The sequence below is a fragment of the Hypomesus nipponensis genome, chromosome 5 (genome assembly GCF_054491055.1).
Source record: "Hypomesus nipponensis isolate SF chromosome 5, ASM5449105v1, whole genome shotgun sequence".
NCBI lineage: Eukaryota > Metazoa > Chordata > Actinopteri > Osmeriformes > Osmeridae > Hypomesus > Hypomesus nipponensis.
The window spans coordinates 3,937,953-3,961,364 of record NC_140365.1 but is presented as its reverse complement, the minus strand read 5'-3'; the positions used below and the strand labels follow the sequence as shown (position 1 = coordinate 3,961,364).

The 23,412-nt window shown below is 42.7% G+C and overlaps 4 protein-coding genes across 6 annotated transcripts in view; 3 read left to right on the top strand and 1 right to left on the bottom strand.

Annotated features, from left to right (window-relative positions):
- Positions 1 to 1,104: 1,104 nt before the first annotated feature.
- On the bottom strand, positions 1,105 to 4,536 carry tmem179bb (transmembrane protein 179Bb). 2 transcript variants are annotated; one of them, XM_084698886.1, is made up of 6 exons: positions 4,522 to 4,536; positions 3,497 to 3,671; positions 2,680 to 2,876; positions 2,234 to 2,371; positions 1,898 to 1,976; positions 1,105 to 1,716 (listed from the first exon to the last, which is right to left on the bottom strand). In XM_084698886.1, exons 2-6 carry the CDS (start codon positions 3,599 to 3,601, stop codon positions 1,582 to 1,584), a joined length of 654 nt encoding a protein of 217 aa, XP_084555012.1. In that variant the 5' UTR covers positions 3,602 to 3,671; positions 4,522 to 4,536; the 3' UTR covers positions 1,105 to 1,581. The 2 variants fall into 2 exon arrangements, with proteins under 2 accessions (XP_084555012.1, XP_084555013.1); XM_084698887.1 differs by lacking the exon at positions 4,522 to 4,536 and having other exon boundaries at positions 3,497 to 3,786.
- A 1,812-nt stretch (positions 4,537 to 6,348) lies between these two features.
- Positions 6,349 to 10,737, top strand: slc3a2b (solute carrier family 3 member 2b). Its single transcript, XM_084698868.1, has 9 exons — positions 6,349 to 6,485; positions 7,059 to 7,313; positions 7,513 to 7,703; positions 8,106 to 8,279; positions 8,422 to 8,516; positions 8,728 to 8,870; positions 9,225 to 9,540; positions 9,702 to 9,773; positions 9,936 to 10,737. The coding sequence occupies exons 2-9, from the start codon at positions 7,093 to 7,095 to the stop codon at positions 10,278 to 10,280; spliced, it is 1,557 nt and encodes a 518-aa protein (XP_084554994.1). The 5' UTR covers positions 6,349 to 6,485; positions 7,059 to 7,092; the 3' UTR covers positions 10,281 to 10,737.
- Positions 10,738 to 12,304: 1,567 nt separating this feature from the next.
- On the top strand, positions 12,305 to 15,898 carry calm3b (calmodulin 3b (phosphorylase kinase, delta)). The gene is made up of 6 exons (XM_084698891.1): positions 12,305 to 12,456; positions 13,430 to 13,460; positions 13,568 to 13,711; positions 13,910 to 14,016; positions 14,219 to 14,354; positions 14,617 to 15,898. Exons 1-6 carry the CDS (start codon positions 12,454 to 12,456, stop codon positions 14,643 to 14,645), a joined length of 450 nt encoding a protein of 149 aa, XP_084555017.1. The 5' UTR covers positions 12,305 to 12,453; the 3' UTR covers positions 14,646 to 15,898.
- A 631-nt stretch (positions 15,899 to 16,529) lies between these two features.
- Positions 16,530 to 23,412, top strand: part of pcxa (pyruvate carboxylase a) — a 54,536-nt gene continuing 47,653 nt past the window's right edge. Inside the window, exons 1-7 of one of the 2 annotated variants that reach the window (XM_084698860.1) lie at positions 16,530 to 16,849; positions 19,914 to 20,058; positions 20,536 to 20,720; positions 21,019 to 21,184; positions 21,433 to 21,578; positions 21,739 to 21,856; positions 22,867 to 23,018. In XM_084698860.1, coding sequence (XP_084554986.1) covers positions 19,914 to 20,058; positions 20,536 to 20,720; positions 21,019 to 21,184; positions 21,433 to 21,578; positions 21,739 to 21,856; positions 22,867 to 23,018 — 912 coding nt within the window. In that variant the 5' untranslated portion in view covers positions 16,530 to 16,849. Of the gene's footprint in view, positions 16,850 to 18,510; positions 18,618 to 19,913; positions 20,059 to 20,535; positions 20,721 to 21,018; positions 21,185 to 21,432; positions 21,579 to 21,738; positions 21,857 to 22,866; positions 23,019 to 23,412 lie in introns of those variants that run through there. The other variant, XM_084698861.1, reaches the window with a different exon arrangement.

Below are 23,412 nucleotides of genomic sequence, written 5' to 3'. Positions count from 1 at the left end.
TTAGTGTAAAGCATTTGTGGGTACATGGATGATACTTTCTATTTGGAATTCCAGTTACAGAACAGGGACAAAACATAACATTGGTGTGATTATATTTATAGTCAGTCACGTGTAAGCCTCTTTTAAATTACAATACAAGTAGTCGTTTATTCCATTTCGCTGTTGACAGTGTGAGTGGTGCGAGTTTTGTCACCAGAAAATAAGCCAGAAGAAATAAGATTAGCAGTAAGCTGCTTGCAGAAGATGATCAAGACAATGGCTGCCGTCAATCATAGTCTTCATGAACATTCACAAGAGGAGGGCTGTGGATTCGAAAGTGGTTTTAATGCGAACTGTGCAGCGACGTTAAATCACGCCAGCCAAGTTCACCTTGTATTCCTTTAGTTCAGCTCTGTTTGTGCACTTGTCTTCCTGCTCCTACCATCCACTAAACTACCATCCAACACTTCTCTCCTACACTTCACCCTGTTCGTCTGCCCCTCATGCTTATACCCCAAGGGTCTGACAACTCTTGAACGTATTCTTTGTAACCCTCAACCTCCAACAGTGTCATATCCCATCCTTCCACTCCACCCAGCTGGATCCAACCCCACCCCACCTTCGCCACCCCACCCAGCAAAACCCAACAGCCTCTGACCCCCCCTAACCCCCCTTTTCCTCCCCTCCACCCAAACAACCTTTTAACCCCTTACAACCACCCCACCCACCCACCCATCCCGATGTCTAAGGAGCAGGTGGACTCGGTGGTGCTCCGCGTGGAGGCTGTGCTGGCGGAGGCTGTCAGGCTGCAGACCCGGTGCCAGGCGCAGAGCGGCCAGCTGGCCGTGGTGACCGCCCAGCTGAGGGAGGAGACACTCAGCCTGCGAGAGCAAAGCCAGGCCGTGCAGGCGGACATGGCCGCCATGCGCAGGAACCTGGAGGAGTTGCTGGACACCAAAGCGGCTTTCGAAGCGAAAGAAAGACAATGTCGTAAACTGAGCAGGCAACTGTGAGAGAGAGAGAGTTGGGGGGGATTGATGAGGGATGGGGTGAAAATGGAGTCGTGAGATTTTAGAAAAATGACATGAGAGGCTTTTATTTGTTGAACTTCAAATATCAGGGTAACAAGTGGAGATGAAATCATGATTGTCTATCATGAAACAAACATTTTGCACCAACTTTCTTTCAATGAATTGCATTTCCCTAAAATAATGTATATATTTAGTTTAAAATGATTGTGAAAGTTTTAGTTAGAGGCAAATGTACCTTGGAAATAAAAAAGCGTCCACCTTTGTCAAAAAAAGAAAGTCTGACTATGTCATGCAAGGACAATTATTGATTTTGATCCTATTAGTCTTTGGCAGTTTGTTGATATCATGTTACTTATATAACATTATCTCTCAATCTCATCTTCAGCCAAGATGAAAATAATATTCAGCACTTTGCACCTCTCCATTTCTGTAGCAGACAATATTACATCTGGATAAACCTGATTCACAGTTGTTCCCTACCACATGTCAACACCCACACTCAGCTCCGACCCCTTCTGTAGGGTTCCCATGCAGGGTCCAGGGTGTGGTGACCTGGAGAAGAGGTCAGGGGTCAGACTGGGCGGTGGAAGAAGGGCTCTCTCTCAGAGACACGCCATAGTGACTCAGACTGCATCTCCTGACGTCTCTGCACCAACACCACCACCACGATCAGAACCCAGAAGAAGAAGTTGACCCACACTGACCGCTGGACAACACACAAAGAAGAAGAGAAGAATAAACCACATTTTCCAAATCATTACATTTGGTTAGGATAAGCTCTTATTAATGAGCACAATTTAAAATGTTCAAATCTGTTTATTAACAGACATTTTGAAACGTAGTCTGGGGTGAAGGTGAGGTTTGAAAATGGGAATGCCAGGACTCACCTCAGAGCTGCATAATCCTGAGTAGAACTGCGTCCCAGTGTTAGGGCTGGCCCAGGTTACATTCTCGGCCTCTTCACAGCTAAAACAAAATCAAATAATTTACACAAAAGAACACAGGACAGTGGCTTGGAACACGTTTGACATTGGATTCATTTTGCAGATGCTTTTATCCAAAGGGACATAATAAATTGTGCATATGGAAAGTACATTTGAAAATCAAGGATCAGAAATTTCAGTGGTCGGGGCCAGTGAACGATGCACCACACGTGATCATGTTTCCCCAGTGACAAAAGTCTCTGAAATTGATGAATCCGTTGTCGTGCCCTCATTCCTCACCCGTCTAAGGATGGCACATTGTGGCGAGCCGACAGACACAGACGCTCTCTCCCAATCCTCAAGGTGCATCCCGACACCACCAGGAAGAACAGCACAACCCCGCAAACACACAGAGTCACGTTCAGCCACACTTTCTCTCTGAGGACGGCCAGAGGGAAGAATCAAACGTGAAGCATTTAGGATCACAAGGACACATGTGCAACACCCTCTTTGTTATATTTGAATCCAGCTTAAGTAGGCCTAAATGTTAATAATAACATAATGACATATATCATATAATTATAGAAGGTGAAAAATACAAAATAATATACTACTCTTAATATGATTGAATAATAATTACATCATTGCATTAATAATATGATCATACAAGGTTAATAAACCATTAATTATATTTGTTGTCGATGTTAGACTCTCTGGCGCCCCTGTTGGTAGCTGTGGTACTTCACCTGTTGACCTCCTCGTCCACACAGCAAGTGTAGATCCAGTAGAGCGTGAGAGAGAAGCAATAGATGGACACACACACAGAGATGGCCGAAATAAAGTAGCATAAGGAGGGGTGGCTGGGGCTCTGTAAGACCAAGTTTTTGCCTGTAGTGTTGTATAGAACTGTCCCGTATAAAACGCACTGGCCTGCAAAGTGACCCTGGAACACACAAAAATAGATCCGTTCAGCACAGAATTACAGTTCTACAAACATATTTGCCATTGTGCTACGTCTAAAATAAAAGGTGTATTTTTATTTATTTTTGTATTAAATGTCTAAATCCGGATATCTGAAATAATCATAGACAATGATACTGAGACGGTGTTGGCTCAGCGGTGGGAGAAACACACGCTTTCCAATTAACATGCGTAACAGAAAGTCGCGCTAAAGAAGCCAAACAGAGGTCTCTCTGTCTCCGGCCCTGAATAGATGCAGCTAGGACCCTAATTCAATAGAGGTGGAATTCCAGATTTTGTTTTTACATTCATGATCACTCTCATTCTCTAACCATTCTTTAAGTTGAAAAAGTTCCACCCTCATTTTCGTATCCTGTGTTAAACAATAGGGTGTAAGTATTTAAAACGCACCCAAATACTGTATAGGGAAATTCAATCTAGGACTATCATATCCTCCGATGTTACATCGGGAAACTCATTAGTGTTTATGATAATGTCAAACATTTTCCAGGAAAGGCCTTCGGAGTTACCAGGTTACAACTTGAAAATATAGGCTATTTGTAATGTAAATAGTTCAAATGATAAAACTAGTTAAAGGCCTACCTGAGTGATGGTCAGCGAGGCAGCTGTTATTATTCCACATATGAAGCAACCAGCATACAACACCATCTCCAGAATAAGGAGCCACGGCAAGACCATCCTGGACATCTGTACATTTGAGCAAATTCTTTCGCGGGCTTATAGAACCAATCTAGACGCGCCTTGTGGACCAAACCATCTGCAATAGAAACACTCTCAACCGAGAGCCTTCGTTTTCTACAATGTTGCAGTTTTTGCATATATTGCAAATCATTATTAGATTAATGGAAAGAATACAATGCATTCATAGGCTACTGCACGATTTCTTGGAATGTGATTGTCTTGTTACTTTTGCATGCGCAAGACATTAGAGAAGGGGCCAAACATGTAAAAAAAAAAAAGAAGTACATTCTGAATATATTAAACGACAGTCTGCATATCAGTTTTTTTATACTGTTTCATTTGATATTTACCAGTAAATTGTTTATAAAGTTAATACTAAAGAACTCACGACTTTCTTTAACCTGCATCTACATTGCTGACCACAGAACGGCGCTGTGTAACCAAGAATCACCAGTTCCGAGCAACAGCGGATTTGGACTGTATGTAGGTTAAACGAATCGGATTCACACAACCATTTTGATCTAGGCGACATGCTTGCAGGTCGCCATTGTAAAACGTTTAATACTGTCTCTTCACCTTCAGCAATTTAGAAACTGATTAAGGATTATCTAATATTTTCAGAATTAAGAAACTTAAATTAATTTCTAGGACGTCATCAGATCTCAAACTACCCTAGCTTTAATACATTCGGAGAGATTTATACTGCATAGACGTTTTTTGTCAGACATAATGTTCTTGCGACAATTGTGCCTGGCCTGACTTGAACGGATCTCTGATATTTTAATATCCGTTTTGCTGCCAAAGCAAACGAACAAGATCAAATCAGAACCGTAGCCTATTCATTACCATGACACTGTCGAGCGATGTGAATTTGGAAACCCAATACAGTCAGGGATGGAATACAAATGCAATTCAATATCCCTTACCCTGTGATTTTGCACACATTAATAGAAGGCTAAACCTGATCCGATGACTAAGGATACGTCATGAAGCATCATGCCCAATCCTGTAGGTCAGATAGCCAGTGTCAGATCGCCAGTTTAAAAATCCGGTTTAAAAAAGAGATGTAAGGTATGCTGTCTGGAGGACATGCTAACTTAGATACTTTTCATATGGGAAAGGATGACAGTTTGTCTGTTAATAACAACAATGACATGTTTCAAGTCAGGGACCTGCCTTTTTGTTTTAATTTCGTAAGTCCTTCCACTGCTTGATGAGATCACAGACTACATTTGCAGCAACACTGATCTAATCAGAGTATTTTTACAAACTTAAAGGAGAGCACCACCATTGATCTATGGCAGGGGTTCCCAATCCTGGTCCTTGGGATTGGGAACCCCTGATCTATGGGGTAGGGCAGGAGAAGCCTGTAATCTGGTCCCTCATATCTTGCAAAACAAAATGTTGTTCCCGTAGTCTGTCTTTTTAAGAAGACCAGGAACACAATGTGCTCAGCCGTGTTGACATGACACCAGACACCCCTGTCTCCGCCCCCCACATGCAGAGACATAAACACAACGTTTTTGGTTAATAACTGGTCTCTGTACACTGCATACTGCAGAAAGACAGGACACTTTCTCAAAGTACCTGACCTACCCCTCCTGCATTACTTTAGCATGTACTATATTAAAACCCACACTATATATCAACCCCCATACATGGATCTCCCTTCTATGGAACCCACACCCCCTCCTCGCCTCACATGCTTCAGATTGCAGAGCACATGTGCGGCACGTTTTTCTACAGCAGGAGCCACATGGTGTAGGCAATGAACACAAACATTGTTCATGTACATCTTCAGATCCTGGGTAGAGACCCTGGATCAAATCCTGGAACTAGGAGACCTTGTCATATTTCTGTGGTCAGAACAGTCTGGATACTGACTTTAGGGGCCATGATCAGACTAGGTGGAGGTGGTTTCAGTTAACATGGTTTGCATTGATCTACATTGACTGCAAACATTGATTGCGTCTGTCTTGATTGTGTCTTGATTAGTTTGTCAATAGGGCATTTCCCAATGTTCTCTTTGTGTAAATATGTTATCTTGAGTAATTTATACATTTATCTTAATAGCTGGTAGCATAAGAATGCAGGTCATTTTAACGTGATCAAAATTCCAGATCTAGACTGCCTGGATTATTTAAAACTTTAGATTTTCAGATCATGAGGTAGGAGATTATTGAAACAAAGAGTCTTTGAATGTGTCAGAATTTGGGAACCAGTTCCTCTAGTTAAGGGGGGTTAGGCTTTTTTGAATGTTAAATGTTATGCCACTTTTTGAACCATGCATTCTCATTCAACTTGTTTGGATGTTCCTGAAATGTTATCCATAGCCTACATTCAGTTAATAAGATTTGATAGAAATTACATCCTTTGACGTTATAAAATACACATGACTTCTTGAAGCACATTCACAATTCAAAAACAAAAACAAGGTATAACGGCTTTGGTTTTATGTTAATTTATTCTGGGTATTGAACAAAGATAGCTACATCAAGTACAGCACTTGTTTGTCACAACTCAGGAAAACATGAGTGCTGGGTGGGGCACGCGGAGGTGACCAGTTAAGGTCGTATTCATTGTTGGGATTCCAGAAGATAATACGCACTGATCTGGCGACTTTATCACGAAACGGGCGTCGTTATATAGCATACATAATTGTGTGAAAGTTCACTCAGGATCATTAATTTAACCTCATTACAGAAAATACCAAAATAGTTTTAGCGTTCGTGGCAGCGCCTCCTTAATTATTTTGGGCAGTTGTCTGGTTGAGGACATGACGGCTTGCTATATAACCACTACCATCACTGATGCTTCGAAATAAAACATTTCTGAGCTATAGTAGCAGGGAGTACCATCAATCTAATTAAGATCCAGTCAACCTCTTCAGGTAAACCATTGTATTAAACTCTGCTCATTTATATTGCCATGTAAAATCAATGCATTTTAGAGGATTCGTTTTTATTTTATTCTTTTGAACATTTGTATTGTTTAGTTAAATAGTTAAATAGACCAAAATATTGTTTATGTAATTGTAATATACAAATAATAGAATAGTATTTTGGTTGTAAGCAGAGCTGCATATTTTATTCCTATTAAGGTTGGCAATAGTTTTAGCGCGTTAATACCAAGCGAGCACGCGAATTGAACTAGATTAATCCGGTTTGCCGTGCCCACGTTATTAACGAATTTGTTAGACGGAGCATATCGCTTCACATTTATCGAAAATATCTCATATAAATTGTAGTTTTGTTGGGTTTTGTGTGGTATTTGGGCTTTCAACACATTGTGCCTATTTCAGGTGATGCAATGTCACATTGACGTTGCCTCCTAGAGGTTGATACCATTGCGCATGTGTTATGAGTCGAACCGGTTTATTTGCTCAGTTTGACAGCCACGAGAAAATCTCTTGACCTGCAACGTTGTCTATAATTTCCCTTGTATTTGTTCTTCTTCTCTGAAGACATATTAAGTGAGACTTAATTGGGACCGCCACAATGAGCAAAGACGCAGAGGTAGACCTGAAAGATGTGGAGCTCAACGAGATGGACCAGGAGAAGCAGCCGATGACTGCCAACGAGACGGGAAATGGAGAAGCCGTCTCCCCCACTGGGACGGAGAAAAATGGTAGCGTCAAAGTGAAAATGCCAGAAGAAAAGGAGAGTAAATTTACTGGCCTGTCCAAGGAGGAACTGCTCAGGGTAGCTGGCACCCCAGGGTGAGAACCTTTTTTTATACGTGTTTTGTTTGGATAGGAACAAAGACAGCCTATATAAATACCATTGACATTGTATCCATTCATCACTACATGACATACATTTAACCAAATGTATTATAAATTTATATTCACTCAATATGTAACTTAATCTCCCTTAATCTTAATCCCCATCTCCTTTCCTCCCTTGTCTCTACCACAGTTGGGTCAGGACCCGCTGGGCCCTCCTGATCTTGTTTTGGCTGGGCTGGCTGGGGATGCTTGCCGGAGCGGTGGCCATAATCGTGCAGGCACCTCGCTGCAAAGAGCTCCCTGAGATGAACTGGTGGAACTATGGACCTCTGTACCAAATCGGGGACGTGAAGGCTTTCTCAGACTCTCAAAATCTCAAAGGTACTTTCACCCAGGGGGGGGGGGGGGGGTTGGGGGGGGGTTGGGGGTTGCAGAAAGGGTAGTGTTGATTACAGGGATGAGTAGCGTTCACGTGTCGGCGTGGCTGAATCTGCTGGAGCACTTAGTCTGAAGCAGCAGCTGTCACCTAGCAACACTCAAAACGTGCTGACCTCTTCCTGTGACTCAGACAAAATTCAGGCTAAAAAAAAACACTCCCTCCTCGTGTCTTCCACTCTTCCTGCTACTGAGTAGCAAATTTCTAACGGGGCCTGCTATGGGTCACAACCTTTTGCATTTGAAACGAAGGTTTGTGGCCCTTGTGGTGAAACCTTGCACGCTTACCCACCCGCACTTTTTTATCTTTTGTATTTTTCGTAACATTTTTGTTCTGCTGTCTGACAGGTGTGGAGGAGAAGATCGACAGTCTGGGCCAGCTGAAGGTGAAGGCCTTGGTGGTGGGGCCCATCCATGTTGCCCCAGCCAACGACCCCAAGAAACTGGATTTCAAGGAGGTATCATCAGAAGCTGGATCCCTGGAGCAGTTCAAGAGTCTCATACACGCAGCGCACAAGAAGAGTGAGTTTTGCCTTTCTGGTCCTAAAAAATATAATTGGAATTTGTTTTAGTTTGCCAATCAAATAGCATTGGTTAATTAAGGCCTGGAATTTGGATATCTATCTTCATTTTATTTATCTATCTTGTTCTTGTTTTTGTTCAGGCATTAATGTGATCCTGGATCTGACCCCTAACTACCAGGGCAGTGAGCCGTGGTTCTCGAACGTCAGTGTCACAGAGGTTGCCGAGAAACTCAAGGTGAGAATCCACATGCAACTGATATGTATGGTAGAAATTAAAATCTTTTTTTTTTAATAATTTGAATCGATGATTATAATTGTATGTGAAAAATGTGTGTGTTAGATTCATATATTTGTATACATGAGTGAAGGTGAAGGGGGGGGAAGGTGTAATCTTGGCGCATTGTGTGAGTTGTGAGGGGTTGTTTATGTTTGGCTCCTCTCCCCAGGCTGATCTGATGTTCTGGCGGAGTCAGGGTGTGGACGGGGTCCAGCTGTCTGGGGTGGAACGTGTGGCTTCCGTGGTTCCTTCTCTGTGGGCTGACATCCGAGCTATTGTCCAGAACAACGGAACGGATGTGGAGAAGAAAAGGTATGTCATCTATACAAGTCTGCCTATAGGTGTTGATCTGTGGGCATCAGTGAAGCCCTCTGACTGCTTTTGAGAGGGGCTATACAGATTAAATGTAATTTATTATCCTATTGCTCCTTGAGATGGTTCATTAATGGTTCATTTATCTAAACCAATTGGTGTTCCTTTGTATAATTTGACGATTTAGAGCTCTGCTTACTGATTCATCATATTTGTTTTACTTGCCACCTTGTGCCCTCTAGTGGCGTTAACTAGAACCACAGGGCGTAAAGTCAGTTCTCTGACATGCTTCTTCAGCTCCTGTCAACTTTATTTCAGATGATAAACAAATGTCTCCCCCCCCCCCCCTTTTAGGATTCTGATTGGAGTTACGGACAAATCCTCTCCCATGGAGGTCGGCGTCCTCCAGAACTCCACTGGGGTGGACCTGCTCATGTCTGGAGTCCTACGGTCTGCTGGGATGACAGGGATGGACTGGGCCCAGGTGGTTCAGTATCTGTATGACAACTCAAAGCAGACCCAGCTGGCCTGGGGCATCGGGGACAGGACCCAGGGCCACCTGGCCTCTCTGGTGGGGTCCACCAAGGTCAACCTCCATCAGCTGCTCATGTTCACCCTGCCTGGGACCCCTGTCTTCAACTATGGAGATGAGATAGGCCTGGAGGACGAGGTGAGTCTCCATGGGGGGGCTATATACAGAATGATTGTGTGATTTATGTGTGGGAGAATGGTGGTGAGGTGGGGTTATCGGTTGCTGTATTATAGATCTGTATCCTGTGCTGGTTCTCCTGTGTTGAGGGGTGTGTGATGTATTGCTTGTCTCTTTAACAGGCGACTTCCAAGGTTCCTAAGATGCTGTGGGACCCTCAGGAGGAACCTGAAGAGCTGAACGGCACTCTCAAGGTAACAAAATGCTGATTTATTTCATTTTCTCTTTTAGAAATGAGCTGCACATTTATTTTTATTACAAAAAGGATATCCCATGGGTGGGGAGGTGGGGATTCCTATGAAATTGCTAGACTTTCATGGCTGACCCTTTTTCTGTCTTCATAATTGACTTCCCAGGAGGAGAGGACCCAGAGGCTGTCGAACCGCAACTTCTTCAAGACTCTCAGTGACCTGCGTGGGAAGGAGCGATCCCTTCAGCACGGCAACTACATCCCCCTCTTCAACTCCAACTCCGCCCTGGCCTACCTCCGTGTGTGGGACCAGAGCGTACGATACGTGACTGCCGTCAACTGGGGGGAAGAGGCGGTGACCCTTGACCTGACCCACCCTGAGCTGCCAAAAGAGGCCACGGTCCGGGTGAGCACTGACTCTGCTCTGGCCGCAGACAAATCAGTCGACCTCTCTGCACTGGTGGTCAACCCAGGACAGGCTGTCTTGCTCCACTTCCCCTATCTGGGTTAGAAGGCTAGAAGAGGTGTCATTTGTGTCTCATTGGGGTAATAGTGTTTTAGTTGTTTTTTGGGGGGGTCTGTTTTTAGAGCATTCTGTTACATTTTAAATGTCAAGTGATGCACTGTATTGATCGTACACTGGCGCTGGTTTTTCTTTTTTCTTTCAGCACGTGCATTGTTAGTTACTTGAACACAGATGTGAAATGTCCTGTTACTGAAACTACATTCCATGTTAGCTGGGGAGGGAAGCTTTTTAAAAGTTTGGACTTTTTATATTCTTTAGAAGATGTTTAAAAGCTGTTACAGTGTCTTGTGGTAAACTCTCCTTTCTGATGTTACAAAAAATGACTGCTCCTTGTGACTAAAATATGTACGTCAGAGAACAATAGCCACAAAAAAGGCTACTGTTATTCCCTCTAGAAGCATGACAAAAAAATAAGGGGAATTAAAACCAAATTCACTTTAAACCTGGTGTCATGCTATTTATTTTAAACTCACTCATGACTGGATTGAGCATATTACTCCATCTCCGAAGATGTAAAGTCCACCTTCACCTCACTAACTTCACCCTTCAATGGCAATCACCCTTATCCAGAGCGACTTACAGTAAGTACACGAACATTCTCCCCAAGGCAAGTAGGGTGAAGTGCCTTGACCAAGGACACAACATTTTGCATGGCAGGGAATTGAACTGGCAACCTTCAGATTACTAGCCCGATTCCCTAACCGCTCAGCCACCTGACTGTTGGCTGTCTCAGGTCATTCTTTATCCACGTCTATAATGCAGGATGGAACCTCAGTCTCTCCTGGTTACTTTAAAACATCTCAATAATTTATTCCCCACTGCTAGGAGGGTGGGGACCTCGGTGACTGCCTTTCACACACTTAAAGAAATGGGGTGACATTTTATGACACATTTAGGAGTGGGCTACTCTTAATGCATGATGCACAAGGGCACTGCCTGCCTTAATGTGATAAGGCTTTATGTGGACAGGTTTCAAAAGTGAAAGTAGGTCAATGGTCAATGGCAAAATAAACTAACCCACTGTAAAAACCCATGACAATCACAGCATTGAATATAAATGTATGTAGGCCTAGTTGAAACAGTGAAAGACTTGCAGGCTACTGTAGCGTAGTACACCAGCATTCCAAACAAAAGTAACAAGTGATCGGCACCGGTGAAACCACATATTATCAAATGAATGTTAAGGTGACTTGTGTGACTAACGCGTGGTTGCCACATTGCGTTCGCATGTAGGCCACTGGCGGAGGATTTAGTGGAGTTGTGTGAAACGAAAACCAAGAACCTTTTCAGACACCATATTAGGTTTTTCATGACGATGCTACTTTCACGAGAGTAACACTGGTATAGCCTATATAGTGAAAGAGGGACTTAATTTGCCTTTTTCTATGTCAAAAATCCCTTAAAACTATATAGTCGGTGGTTTAAAGGGCACGCTTCAAACAATAATCTACAGTCACATTTGTGCCCAAATTTACAGTGAACACTAGGCAGATATGTTTCAAAATAATGTTGACCTTAATGTAACTACTCTAATCGTTGCAATACAGTACGCCTCTTTACACTTTACCCTACTGTAGCTTTAACATAGTCCGTGCCCGTCCACCATGAGAGGACTCCCTGACGCATTGCAGGTGGCCGAAAACCAATCTTGTGCTGCTTACCGGGTCAGCTGATGCTCTACCATCCGTTTCTCTATTTCAAGTCCTTAAGAACCCATATGTGAGAATATGGTTTAATATCCTACACATTAAATATAAGCTAAGACATAGGCCTATGCCAAAAAGAATAGTCTTGCAAATTGGCGGAGCCATGTAAAATTACAAGTGAATGTATTTCAAACGCACATACTGAAAAAGAATGCTAAATAACTGTGTTAATCGACGTTATTTACAGAAAAATAGACAACAGAATCTGTTTCATTATTTCTCTTTTTACCCATTAGGTCGGCGAATGGCGACCATGGAGACAGTTCAGTTGCTAGGGAGTGCAGTGTCTCGCTTGACATAAGTCAAAGCGGAGTAATACCAGATATCAGGCACATCGGTGCAGTGGCGCAAAGCGCGGAAGACCTGTGAGCCGGGCGGAGCATCAGAAATCCATACAGTCGATTATTTCTTAGCGGCACACATCTACTAAACACACTAACCATCATCTTAAAATGGTAAGTTATAATTTATGTTATTAACTGGCATTAGAATAGCTCCACAAACACAGAAAAGACTGGCAGCCCTAGCTAACAATAAAGACAATTAGGCAACATTATGTAGCAAGCTAGCCTGGCATAAGCTATCGAGCTATCTCACTTGCTAATATGACTTGCTAACGTTAGCAAAATACTAGTGGACGTTAGGTTGCTACTTAGACAATCATCAACTATTTTTTGGCTTAATCTGCTTTTTAATCGATTTGAAGCGCCAGTCAGAATGTTTAAATGTTTTTTAGCGAGGTTGTTAGACATGTAATCTGTAGTGGGAAGCAAGTGTAGGCTGAATGCCCGCCTTCGACGTTGAGAAGGCCTGCTGCTTGTACAACTCTCGGACTGAAATTTGCCGGTGATTGGGATCTACAAGCTAGCACTATCTTATCAAGCAAACCAGGCTACATGTATTAATAATTTAATTACTATGCGTTGTACTGAACGGTTAGTGTGTGTATATATATAATTATTTACCATCCGTTTTAAGTTATTTTGTCCATATCTACTTAAACACCATTCACCCGACAGGCCGGGTTACATGCTAGCTAGTATCGCTATTGCTAGGCTAACTACCGAGCTAGTGATTGTCAGCGAGTGCAGCGCATTAAACAGCGGAGCTAACATAACGTTAATGAGACATTGCATGGGCTCGGACCTAGCTAGTTAATGAACTTGAAATATTCTAATACATTGACCAATAATACCCCACCTGGTCTTACTGCTCTTTCCGCACAGTCTTAACATTTTAGATGCAGAATGACATTGCAAGCCAACGTTCCCCGTACAATGTGTTTTCTAGGACACCGAAGCTATACATGGGAAATAGGGTGCAGCGCAAACCAGACTTATTTTAGACCCTTGCAGCTTTTGACAATAAAAAGATGTGATCTGTGTCCCTGTCAGTTATAAATCTAATTCGCCATAATTTGATTTTCAGGCAGATCAGCTGACAGAGGAACAAATTGCTGGTATGATGCCTCCTTTTTTAACACACAATATTTTTTTCGTCAAAATGATGCCCCAAAAATATTTTACTACACGATTAATTTTTTCTTTTTTTCTTCAAATCATGCAGAGTTCAAGGAGGCCTTCTCACTGTTCGACAAGGACGGAGATGGCACCATCACCACCAAGGAGCTGGGCACAGTCATGCGCTCTCTGGGCCAAAACCCTACAGAGGCAGAGCTCCAAGACATGATCAACGAGGTGGACGCTGATGGTGAGAACGGCCATTGTCATCTGTCTCCCTTCTGTCACTTACAGATAGCATTATCTATGTCCGAAGTTGATCCATGATACAACATTTGATGTGTTTCTTGCACTGAGGTATGCTCTGTCACCCCTATAGGTCTGCTATGTCACCCGTATAGCCATGCTATGTTACTCCTGTTAACATGTTAGGCTTCATGTTCCCCAGGTAATGGGACAATTGACTTTCCTGAGTTTCTGACCATGATGGCAAGGAAGATGAAGGACACCGACAGCGAGGAAGAGATCAGAGAAGCCTTCAGAGTTTTTGACAAGGTCAGCTGCTTAAATAGGAAGATTACATTCAATATTCCTAATGCTATTACTCTGCAAAGCATCCTGACCCATAAAATATCAGCCCAATTGGCTGTGGGTAACTTGCTTAAATATCTAAATAGATGCTTTCTGATTCAACACTTAATCTTTTCTGATCGCTGTATTGTAAGAAATGACAACCATGTTGTTTGTTGTGCTACAGGACGGCAACGGTTACATCAGCGCTGCAGAACTGCGTCATGTGATGACGAATCTGGGTGAGAAACTGACTGACGAGGAGGTGGACGAGATGATCAGGGAGGCGGACATCGATGGAGACGGCCAGGTTAACTACGAAGGTCAGTTTCTCTATCACCTTGTTCTGATTGGTACAGCTCAGTCATCGAGCATGACTGCAGAGCGAGAGGTCGCCGGTTCGCCCCGATGATGAATAAATCACATTATCATCATTACCATCTTGTTCTATTTAATTGGTAGCAAGCTAAATGCACTCAAGACAGTTTTTTGTAGTACATGTTGTCTTGCAACGCTGTCTACAAGGACACATCCAATCTGTGCTATTTGTGTTAATGAAGCCTGTTGCTTCATCTTGTCTTGCAGAGTTTGTCCAGATGATGACTGCAAAGTAAATCAGAAAAATCAAAGGACCTTTCACCACATAAGACCAAACAGTGGGCAGCACTCTCACTGTCAACACTCAACAAGCATTCAACCATCCTCCTAATTAATAATATTTTTTCCGCTTTGCATTTGGTTGCCTCTCCTACCCCTCTCCTACATCAGTGTTTGATTCAGGTGCATCAGCTGTGTTTTTATCATCTTTTTTTATATGCTCAAGGTTTTTCCATTAACAACATACGAGCATACAGATTCTAATGCGTTTAATCAAGAGGAACAAGTGAACAATATTTTAAGCTGATACATATATATACATATATATGTATGTGTGACAAGGGTATTGCATGCTTAATTTCTTTGGGAATGTTTTTTGTGCTTCTCTGCTTGCATCCTTTTTCTATTGTGCTTTCTCAACCCCTTGAGAACATTGCATAGTCTCTTTCAACAGACGGTTGTAAATGTTTGCTCCAAACTGCCCAGGACAGGATTATAAAAGACATGTTTAGTGTTTGTATTTCAAGACAGATAAGTAATTTCTGACAACATGAAGTTTCTTTTAAATGGTTATACCAAGCCAATTTCTTCAAAACCTGACTGACTTACAAAAACGTTTAGTAATGATAACATGGTTATTTAAAAGCTTGGTGGGAAGTATTACAATTCAATAAAAATATATTCAAATTGATACACAATGAGTTTACCAATCAGTTGAGTTAATTGTTTTGAGATTGTTATCCTCCAAACATGAAATTGCCCAGACTCAGTTGTCTGTTTTCACAAAGTGGTGAAAAAGACCTCAATCCGTTCACCACATGATCCATTGTCAAACTCGTGGTGGTTTTAAAGGCATCCTTGCAAAAACAAAGGGACATTTCTCATCTTACTGGTGGAAGGTTGAATCCAAGATTTTTTGAGATTGTGCTGCTTGTGGTTTTGTACCTAACTTGTGTTAGTGAATAATCTTGTGGTCTAATGTGTCGAAGCTGCCCTATGCTTCTGGCCACCCCATACTGCATGTTCAGTTAGATGGCTTCTTACTTTGATGTATTTTGATTTCTTTCTTCCATTCCCTAAGACTTTTATTTTTTACTGTTCTGAAATGTTTCATTTTTGAAGACTTTGCCAGTTACCTGTTCTTCCCCCTCCCCCCCCCCTTCTCTTGTAAAGTCATAAATTGTTTGGGTGAATGAGAGATTATGCATTCCATTGGCTAAACTCATGTCAGTTTTCTTGCTAAATAAACTCTTTGACCAGTGTTTCTACACCAAGACTCCTGTCTTTTTCTTCAAATTACAAGTCTACGTGCTGTTTATCATTCCTCACTTATACATATGTCATTTATCAAGGAAGCGTTCATTGAGATTTTACATTTGTAATTAAAGACAGAAGAACACAGAAATCACAGTACCATTTTGAGATAATCCAAAATCAAATGCAAACACATATGGATCTTCAATTTTTGTTTGTTATTCAAGAATAAATAAAATGTCAATACATGGGTGCAAATAAATTGTTTATTTTGAACAAATATAAATGAAATGGTCACCTTATGAACGAGCCATGAGTTTTACCGTGTGTATGCTGAAAATGTCTCTGAAACACTTGATTCATGTGAACTGTCAGCACACAGTACACAGTTAATAATTTAACAATTATTTCTACTCTTCTCCACAAAAACCATTGGCCAGAGATACACAACCCTGCATGGATTCCGGGGTCTGCCGGATTCGAGACCCAACGGTTTGTCGTGGAGAATGAGACAAATGCTTTATCCGCCCATGTGGTCGATTCTGGCTGCCTCTTATCTACGAAACATGCGTACTCTGTATCTGCAAAGTAGGACTGAACGTTTTATATACCCGGGTACTGGAGCGGACGCCGTTGTGGGAGTTTGAATACTGATTTAAGCCTTGCACGGAACGCTCCACAGATCCGGGCCGTACTGATTTTCATAACCGGGTTTTCATAGATAAACCAAGTGAAGTCTCCACCATGATAGTCGTTTTGGTGCTGCAGACCAAATATAACTTTTAAACCACGTGCAGCCAGGTGAAGGCAAAGGTCTGATTAGGGCACAATACTAGCTCGATAAAAAACAAGACAGCGACCCATCGCGAGCAACGTGCTGGTTGGTTGACTTTTTCACCTCATCAACTCAAGACATTATTACTGTCTGAATCGGCTTAACAGGCTTTTGACACGACTCACTGTAAAGGTAAGTGCGTTACACATGCACTAATAAATACGACACCACTAGTAATGTAGTGTAAGCCAACAACCGTTAATGTGAAATGCACATCCCAAATTTTTGGACTGCTGCATCTATAATGTGGTGCTGTCAAGATAGCAACGCTTGTAAATGGTAGCCATCCAGCTAGCAAGACCTGACTGAGCTAGTCTAACTTGGGTCATTCATCCCACGATGAATGGCTTTTTCGTTGCACATAATTGTATAACTGACGTTAGTTGGCTAAATGGCGTGAGTTGACAGTGATGAAGTTGTCACGAAAGCTGAATTTTGAAAGCGCATAGGCCTAGGCTTAACTACTTCTATGCTACTAGAAAATGTTTGAGTAACTTAGCCAGAGCTAGCTCTAGCTAACCAACAACGTAGCTAGTCATTTGTAGACTACCATATCAAATCAAGCAAATTGTTGGAGAGGTTTCATTTAATTGTTTGCTCTTCATGAGCTTGTATGTTTAAAAAAAATAATATTTAGACTTGTGACTGGAAATATTATTTGAGAATAGGTGGCTAGAGAACTGGATATTTTAACATGCTTCTAAAAACTTTCTTGGTTTTGTAATTTTTACAATGAGCAGGGGTTGCTGTAGAAACCGGCTGAGCCAGTTTTCCTTCCAAGACGTCCCCAATGTGCTTTTAGAGGATCAATGGTCACTCTTGTCATTGTCCTAGTGTGCAATTATATAAAACAACTGTAAAGTGATGCGGCTGAGTTGGGTTTTTATCCTCACATCAATCTTCTGCACCAGCGAGAAGGTGTTTACAGTTGCTTCTTACTTCAGTGTTCATATCTGCACACTGTTGCTTTTGACAACAAACCCAAATAGTGACAAAGGCGCTCATATTTCGCTTTGCATTAGTAACTTAAGTTTACTACAGAGAATACTCTCATCGGAACATTAAAGGGAATTTACGTTCATAATGGTTTGTGTTGTTGTTGAGAAGAATACGAAACTGACACTGTTAGTTGTTCAACCTGCTGCAACAATTAAATTAATTTTTAAACAAGCCCCTCACGTGCCCTTAAAATTCCCTCCAAATGAAACACTTCCTAATCCATGTCAAGGCAGAACAAAGCCTAGGCTGTACTCGTATAAATCCTACAAGGTCAGTTTATTTCTTGAGCACTCAATAAACCAAGACCTACAACTCCTTATCTGTCTGAAACTAGTCAGGCCTAAAGGTATTAGAACACCAAAACAATGGTATAGTAGTAAAACAGGTGTAATCGTTAACCGATTAACTTGTGGCAGAGACTACAAAGCATGTTCCCTCATCTCAGTTTCACAACCATTTCACAACTAATTTGATTTATTTAAATAATCCATCCATTTTATTAGACATGGCGTCATTGTTCAGGTTGCACCTTTGACAATTGCTAGTCAGATATATTTGCCATACGTCGTTTTTTATCTTGGATAGTCAGATCTTGTGTGGTCAGATACGTTTAGTTTTGATGTTGAGTTGGACAATATTTGTTATTTGATAAAATCTGTAGGCCCCTCAGCTAGTCAGCAACATCAGTTGAGGACTGCTGCCACACACCCTCCACCCGCAGTGTTTTTATGACCTTTAAACCTCTTGTGTTCACTCACTAACTTGTGCAATTCTTTTTGGTTTAGTTTGAGCTGTTTCTGTTTGATTTCGAACATGGTGTTCAGTGCTGCTTTGATTTGGGTTCCTGTATTGTTTCATTAAGCTTGAATATCCGTACGCCATCGCCACCCCTGAACCAAAGGTATCTAACATGTCTCCTGCATTCAAATTTAAAGAAAACGTGGGCTTAGAGGACTTGGAAGCTTGCTGATTTGATACGTTGAACTTGAAGGATCTAGAGAAGCTTACTGACCCCTCTTCCTTTATGTTGGCCATGTGATCAACTTGACCTCCTTTTTTTTTTTTTTTTTTTTGTAGAACTAATGCTGCTGCTGGTCGTACAATACTGTGTATTGTCATTGTCTTTATTCTTAGTCATGGGATGGTATGTTCTGTGTGGGAGCTCGAATTGTGTAATGCTAGTCACAAGCATAAACTAGCACGTTGGATGCTCAGAATAGTTTTGAGATTTTATTGTTGATGAGATCTACTGACAAAAGGGCAGTTGGGCATTATATCAATCATCTGGCCTACATTTAATGTATTAAGTTACTTGTTGATGTTTGACTGTCTCATGCCCTTTGACCCCTTGAACGATTCCTTTATTTTGAGGCACAATCAGACCAGGCAAAATCATTTCCCAGGCCTTCTTTCCTTGGGTTACAGCCCCGAGGATTGGAATGTGTCCTGCTCTTTGACTGTCTGGGACCCCATGCTGTGTTGAAACACTGTTGACTGTTTGTTCAGATGTGAAACTGTTTTCTTTTCTTCTTTTTGTCCTGTTTTAGATATCTGAAACTGATGTGGATGTTGTCATATTACCAGAATATAATATATAATAATAACTAGATCTTAATGTTTTGTAAGGCATGTCTTTCTGGAACTCAGTAGCAAGGTCTAATGGCAGTAGCCCAACCATTATCTTGTCTGGGTGTTTCTGGATGTGCAGGGCTTTTCCTAATTAATAATGTAATATTTTAAGGCTACTGTTCCATAGGCCTAAGCAAGTCTCATCCTTCTATTACTTCCTCACATCACAAACCGAGGCAGCCCCACCCAGTTCCTTAAGAGCTGTAGCTTTCTCAGTCTAACCCTAATCCAGCACACCTGTTTGACATGCGGAATCATGTTTGTGATAACTTTCAGAGATGTATTGCTCATACGCAATTATCACGAACATGAATCATCTCATTAGTACCAGGTGTGCAAACCCTTCCATACAGGGTTCTCTTACCCTACACCCAAGCCATGACTCGATCTCAGAAATAGTCAACCAACCACAGTATTCCCAGTCTTGCTATAAGGTTGACAAGTATGACTTGTCCTCCAGAGACTCCTTGCTAGATCAGTAGTTAAGGATTGACTGTGCTCTGCTTCTTAACCACAATGAGTAACTGTTGCTTTCTTGTCTCTTCTTCTTCTTCTTGACTTCCCCCAGATGATACTGCAGGTTGGAAGCTTGCGTGGCTCAGCTGTGGGGCTGCTGGCCGTGCACCGAGCATGCTTCCTGTCCCGCTGCACCCACAGCGCCCCCCAGGCGCTTCAATACAAACCCATCAAGAAGGTCATGGTGGCTAACCGAGGTACTGCAACCACTGGAGTACCCTTCACGAGGGACCCTCCGCGCATGTAGATGTTTCTTGTCACCTGTCACTTTAAATCACTTGGTCACTAAGTACTTTTTCACTTTTCCCTCTGTCCTGTAAGACCCCCAAACCATGCTCTTCTTATAAGTCGTCCCTTAATACAGTGGTTCTCAACCCTGGTCCTCAAGTACCCCCTGTCCTGCATGTTTTAGATGTTTCCTTGTTCCAACACCTGACTCAAATGAATGGTCGTTAACCGGTTTCTGCATAACTAGATAACGACCCATTCATTGGAATCAGGTGTGTTGGAGCAGGGAAACATCTAAAACATGCAGGGAGGCCCGAGGACCAGGATTGGGAACCCCCTGATCTAAAACATGCAGGACAGGGGGTACTTGAGGACTAGGGTTGAGAACCACAGCCTAAACACACCCATTTGTTGGCTGATAAAGAGCATTTAACGTCGCCCTTTAGGTGAAATCGCTATCCGTGTGTTCCGGGCGTGCACTGAGCTGGGGATCCGCACAGTGGCGGTGTACTCTGAGCAGGACACGGGCCAGATGCACCGGCAGAAGGCAGACGAGGCCTACCTCATAGGGAAGGGTATGGCACCTGTGGCAGCTTACCTCCACATCCCAGACATCATCAAAGTGGCCAAGGTCAGTGAACTTGATTATATTTTTCGAGGGGGATTTGTTTACGTTCACGTTTAGGTTACGTTAGTCATTTAGCAGACGCTCTTATCCAGAGCGACTTACAGTAAGTACAGGGACATTCCCCCCAAGGCAAGTAGGGTGAAGTGCCTTGCCCAAGGACACAACGTCATTTGGCACAGCGGGGAATCGATCCGGCAACCTTCTGATTACGAGCCCGACTCCCTCACCGTGTGTTTTATTCATTTATTTATTTATTGGTAAAGCAACCATCGTGTATTTTCCTGTTTTTGTAACCTCCCAGGAGAACGATGTGGATGCCATCCACCCTGGCTACGGCTTCCTGTCTGAGCGGTCGGACTTCGCCCAGGCGTGTGTGGACGCAGGGGTTCGCTTCATTGGCCCTGCTCCCGACGTCGTTCGCAAAATGGGGGACAAAGTGGAAGCCAGGGCGCTCGCCATCCGCGCAGGTCAGTTCACCCTCGCACACCCCCTCACTGGGGTCTAGCTCTGCTTCTTCATAAATCACTTCTCAACCTCCCCCTCTTACACTTCACGTGTCGAACCATTCTGGATACGGGTATGCTAATGTGACCGATGGGTTGACCGTGGTGCAGTTGGTATTGGGAGCTCTCCTGGACATGACATGCTGATGTGTCCAGTGGGGCCACGTTCTCGTCAGACATTTCACCCGTGTTGTGTTTGGTCCTTCTGCCAGGGGTTCCAGTCGTACCTGGGACCGATGCTCCCATCGCCAGCCTCCACGAAGCCAAGGAGTTTGCCAACACCTACGGCTACCCCATCATCTTCAAGGCTGCCTACGGCGGAGGAGGCAGAGGCATGAGAGTGGTGAAGGAGTATGAGGTACACACACACACACACACACACACACACACACACACAGTCATAGACCAACATTAAGCTTATCATTTTCTAAATGCCCTCATAACTACTGGACCCCTCTGTCTTCTTCATGAACCATGTTCTGACCGTGCCACTGACGGGTTCCCTTGACCCTTTGCAGGAGCTGGAGGAGAACTTCCAGCGGGCATACTCCGAGGCACTGACAGCCTTCGGGAACGGGGCTCTGTTTGTGGAGAAGTTCATAGAGAAGCCCAGGCACATCGAGGTCCAAATCCTGGGTCAGTGTTTTTGAGAGAAGTTGTAAAAAAACACATGTGGCCTGTCACATCCTAAACCATAATAAGATGTTTATTTTAACGTCTCCAAGTTATGAGTTATAGCCAGGCCCAAACGGAATACGCAGATTTTTTTTTCAAATTTTCTGCGGTTATTCAGACTGAAAATCTGCGGAATTCCGCTAGCCTTCCTGTTCTTATGTCGGAGTGACCGAAGATGTTCCACACTAGTTTGACGGCAAATATGGTCAATTGAATGTTGACAGACTTTGCTAAAAAAGTATTGATCCATCCTCATAATGATCAGCTGAAAATCCCTGGCCCTGTCTCTTGCTGTAATTTGGGTCGAGAAATGTTTCCATTCTTAGCATTTTTGGCTAAACGTTTTAATAATACAGAAATAATATGAGTTGAAATGTACATGTATTTACATTTTTGCCTCAGACCAATGCGTTCTACTTGAAAATCTGTGCGTTTTCCTCGGAATTCAGCGCCCGCGTATTCCGTTTGGGCCTGGTTATGAAGGACGAAGCATGTCGACGATGTCCACTTACCGGTTTCAGATGTAAAATATGTAGTTTGACATTCCAACCCTAATCCAGCCTGTCTAATTCTTAATAATGAGCTGCTTGACAAGCTGAGGAATGTTTGTCTGTCATCAGAGTTCAGACTAAGAGGGTAGATCTCCAGGGGCAGGGATGGACATCCCTGTGTTAGACTAATAGTGCTTTGCATGCAGATCATTGTTTTGTGCAGACGCGTCTTTGTTTGGATCTTATATTGATATGAACCAAACATCATTAGTATACATTTAATCCCAGATGTGTAAACATAAATATTCAAATTTGACAAACTACATTCAAATGCAAGTGTGAGTCGACACTGCTGTAAAGCTTGGTGGATTCTTTCCTCCACAGGTATACCAAGGAAGTGAATGATCAAATCCCATCTCTGTTTCTTGCACTACACTACCCTCTTTGTCCCCGCTCCACCCTCTTTGTCCTTGCTCCCAGGCGATAAGTACGGTAACGTGATCCACCTCTACGAGAGGGACTGCTCCATTCAAAGGAGGCACCAGAAAGTGGTTGAAATCGCCCCGGCAACACAGCTGGACCCCCATCTCCGAGACAGGCTCACTGCTGACTCTGTCAACCTAGCCAAACAGGTACGAGGGCCACTGTTCACCTGATCAGAAAAACAAATTTAGCTTGCTTGTGAAAAATTGTCTGTTCAATGTCACAAAGGGCTTCACAGATGCCCACAGATCTGCACTTATTTATATGAAATTGTACATTTGATTCATTTTGCAGATAAAAAAATAAATATTTTTTTTTATCCAAAACGACTTGCAAATAGTGCACATTGAAATTACAGCAGAAGATCACTTGCTCAGTTAGAACATCTAAGGAACTTGGCGTGAGGTTATGGAACCGGGCCTTCCAAGGAGAGTAAATAACATAACGTTCCACAGCTGTTAACTAGACTGGATTCAAGATTAGATAAAGAGCACAATTTAGTTTTTGCCTGGGAAGGAAAAACCGGCATTTGATAAGGTAATG

Coding starts and splice junctions, on each gene's coding strand:
- tmem179bb (XM_084698886.1), bottom strand. CDS start 3,601: ATGTCCAGGATGGTCTTGCCGTGGCTCCTTATTCTGGAGATGGTGTTG. Junction 2,372..2,679: donor GTGGACGAGGAGGTCAACAG/GTGAAGTACCAC, acceptor GGCCGTCCTCAG/AGAGAAAGTGTGGCTGAACG. Junction 1,977..2,233: donor AATGTGCCATCCTTAGACGG/GTGAGGAATGAG, acceptor ATTTTGTTTTAG/CTGTGAAGAGGCCGAGAATG.
- slc3a2b (XM_084698868.1), top strand. CDS start 7,093: ATGAGCAAAGACGCAGAGGTAGACCTGAAAGATGTGGAGCTCAACGAG. Junction 8,280..8,421: donor ACACGCAGCGCACAAGAAGA/GTGAGTTTTGCC, acceptor GTTTTTGTTCAG/GCATTAATGTGATCCTGGAT. Junction 9,774..9,935: donor AGCTGAACGGCACTCTCAAG/GTAACAAAATGC, acceptor TTGACTTCCCAG/GAGGAGAGGACCCAGAGGCT.
- calm3b (XM_084698891.1), top strand. Junction 13,461..13,567: donor GACAGAGGAACAAATTGCTG/GTATGATGCCTC, acceptor CAAATCATGCAG/AGTTCAAGGAGGCCTTCTCA. Junction 14,355..14,616: donor CGGCCAGGTTAACTACGAAG/GTCAGTTTCTCT, acceptor CTTGTCTTGCAG/AGTTTGTCCAGATGATGACT.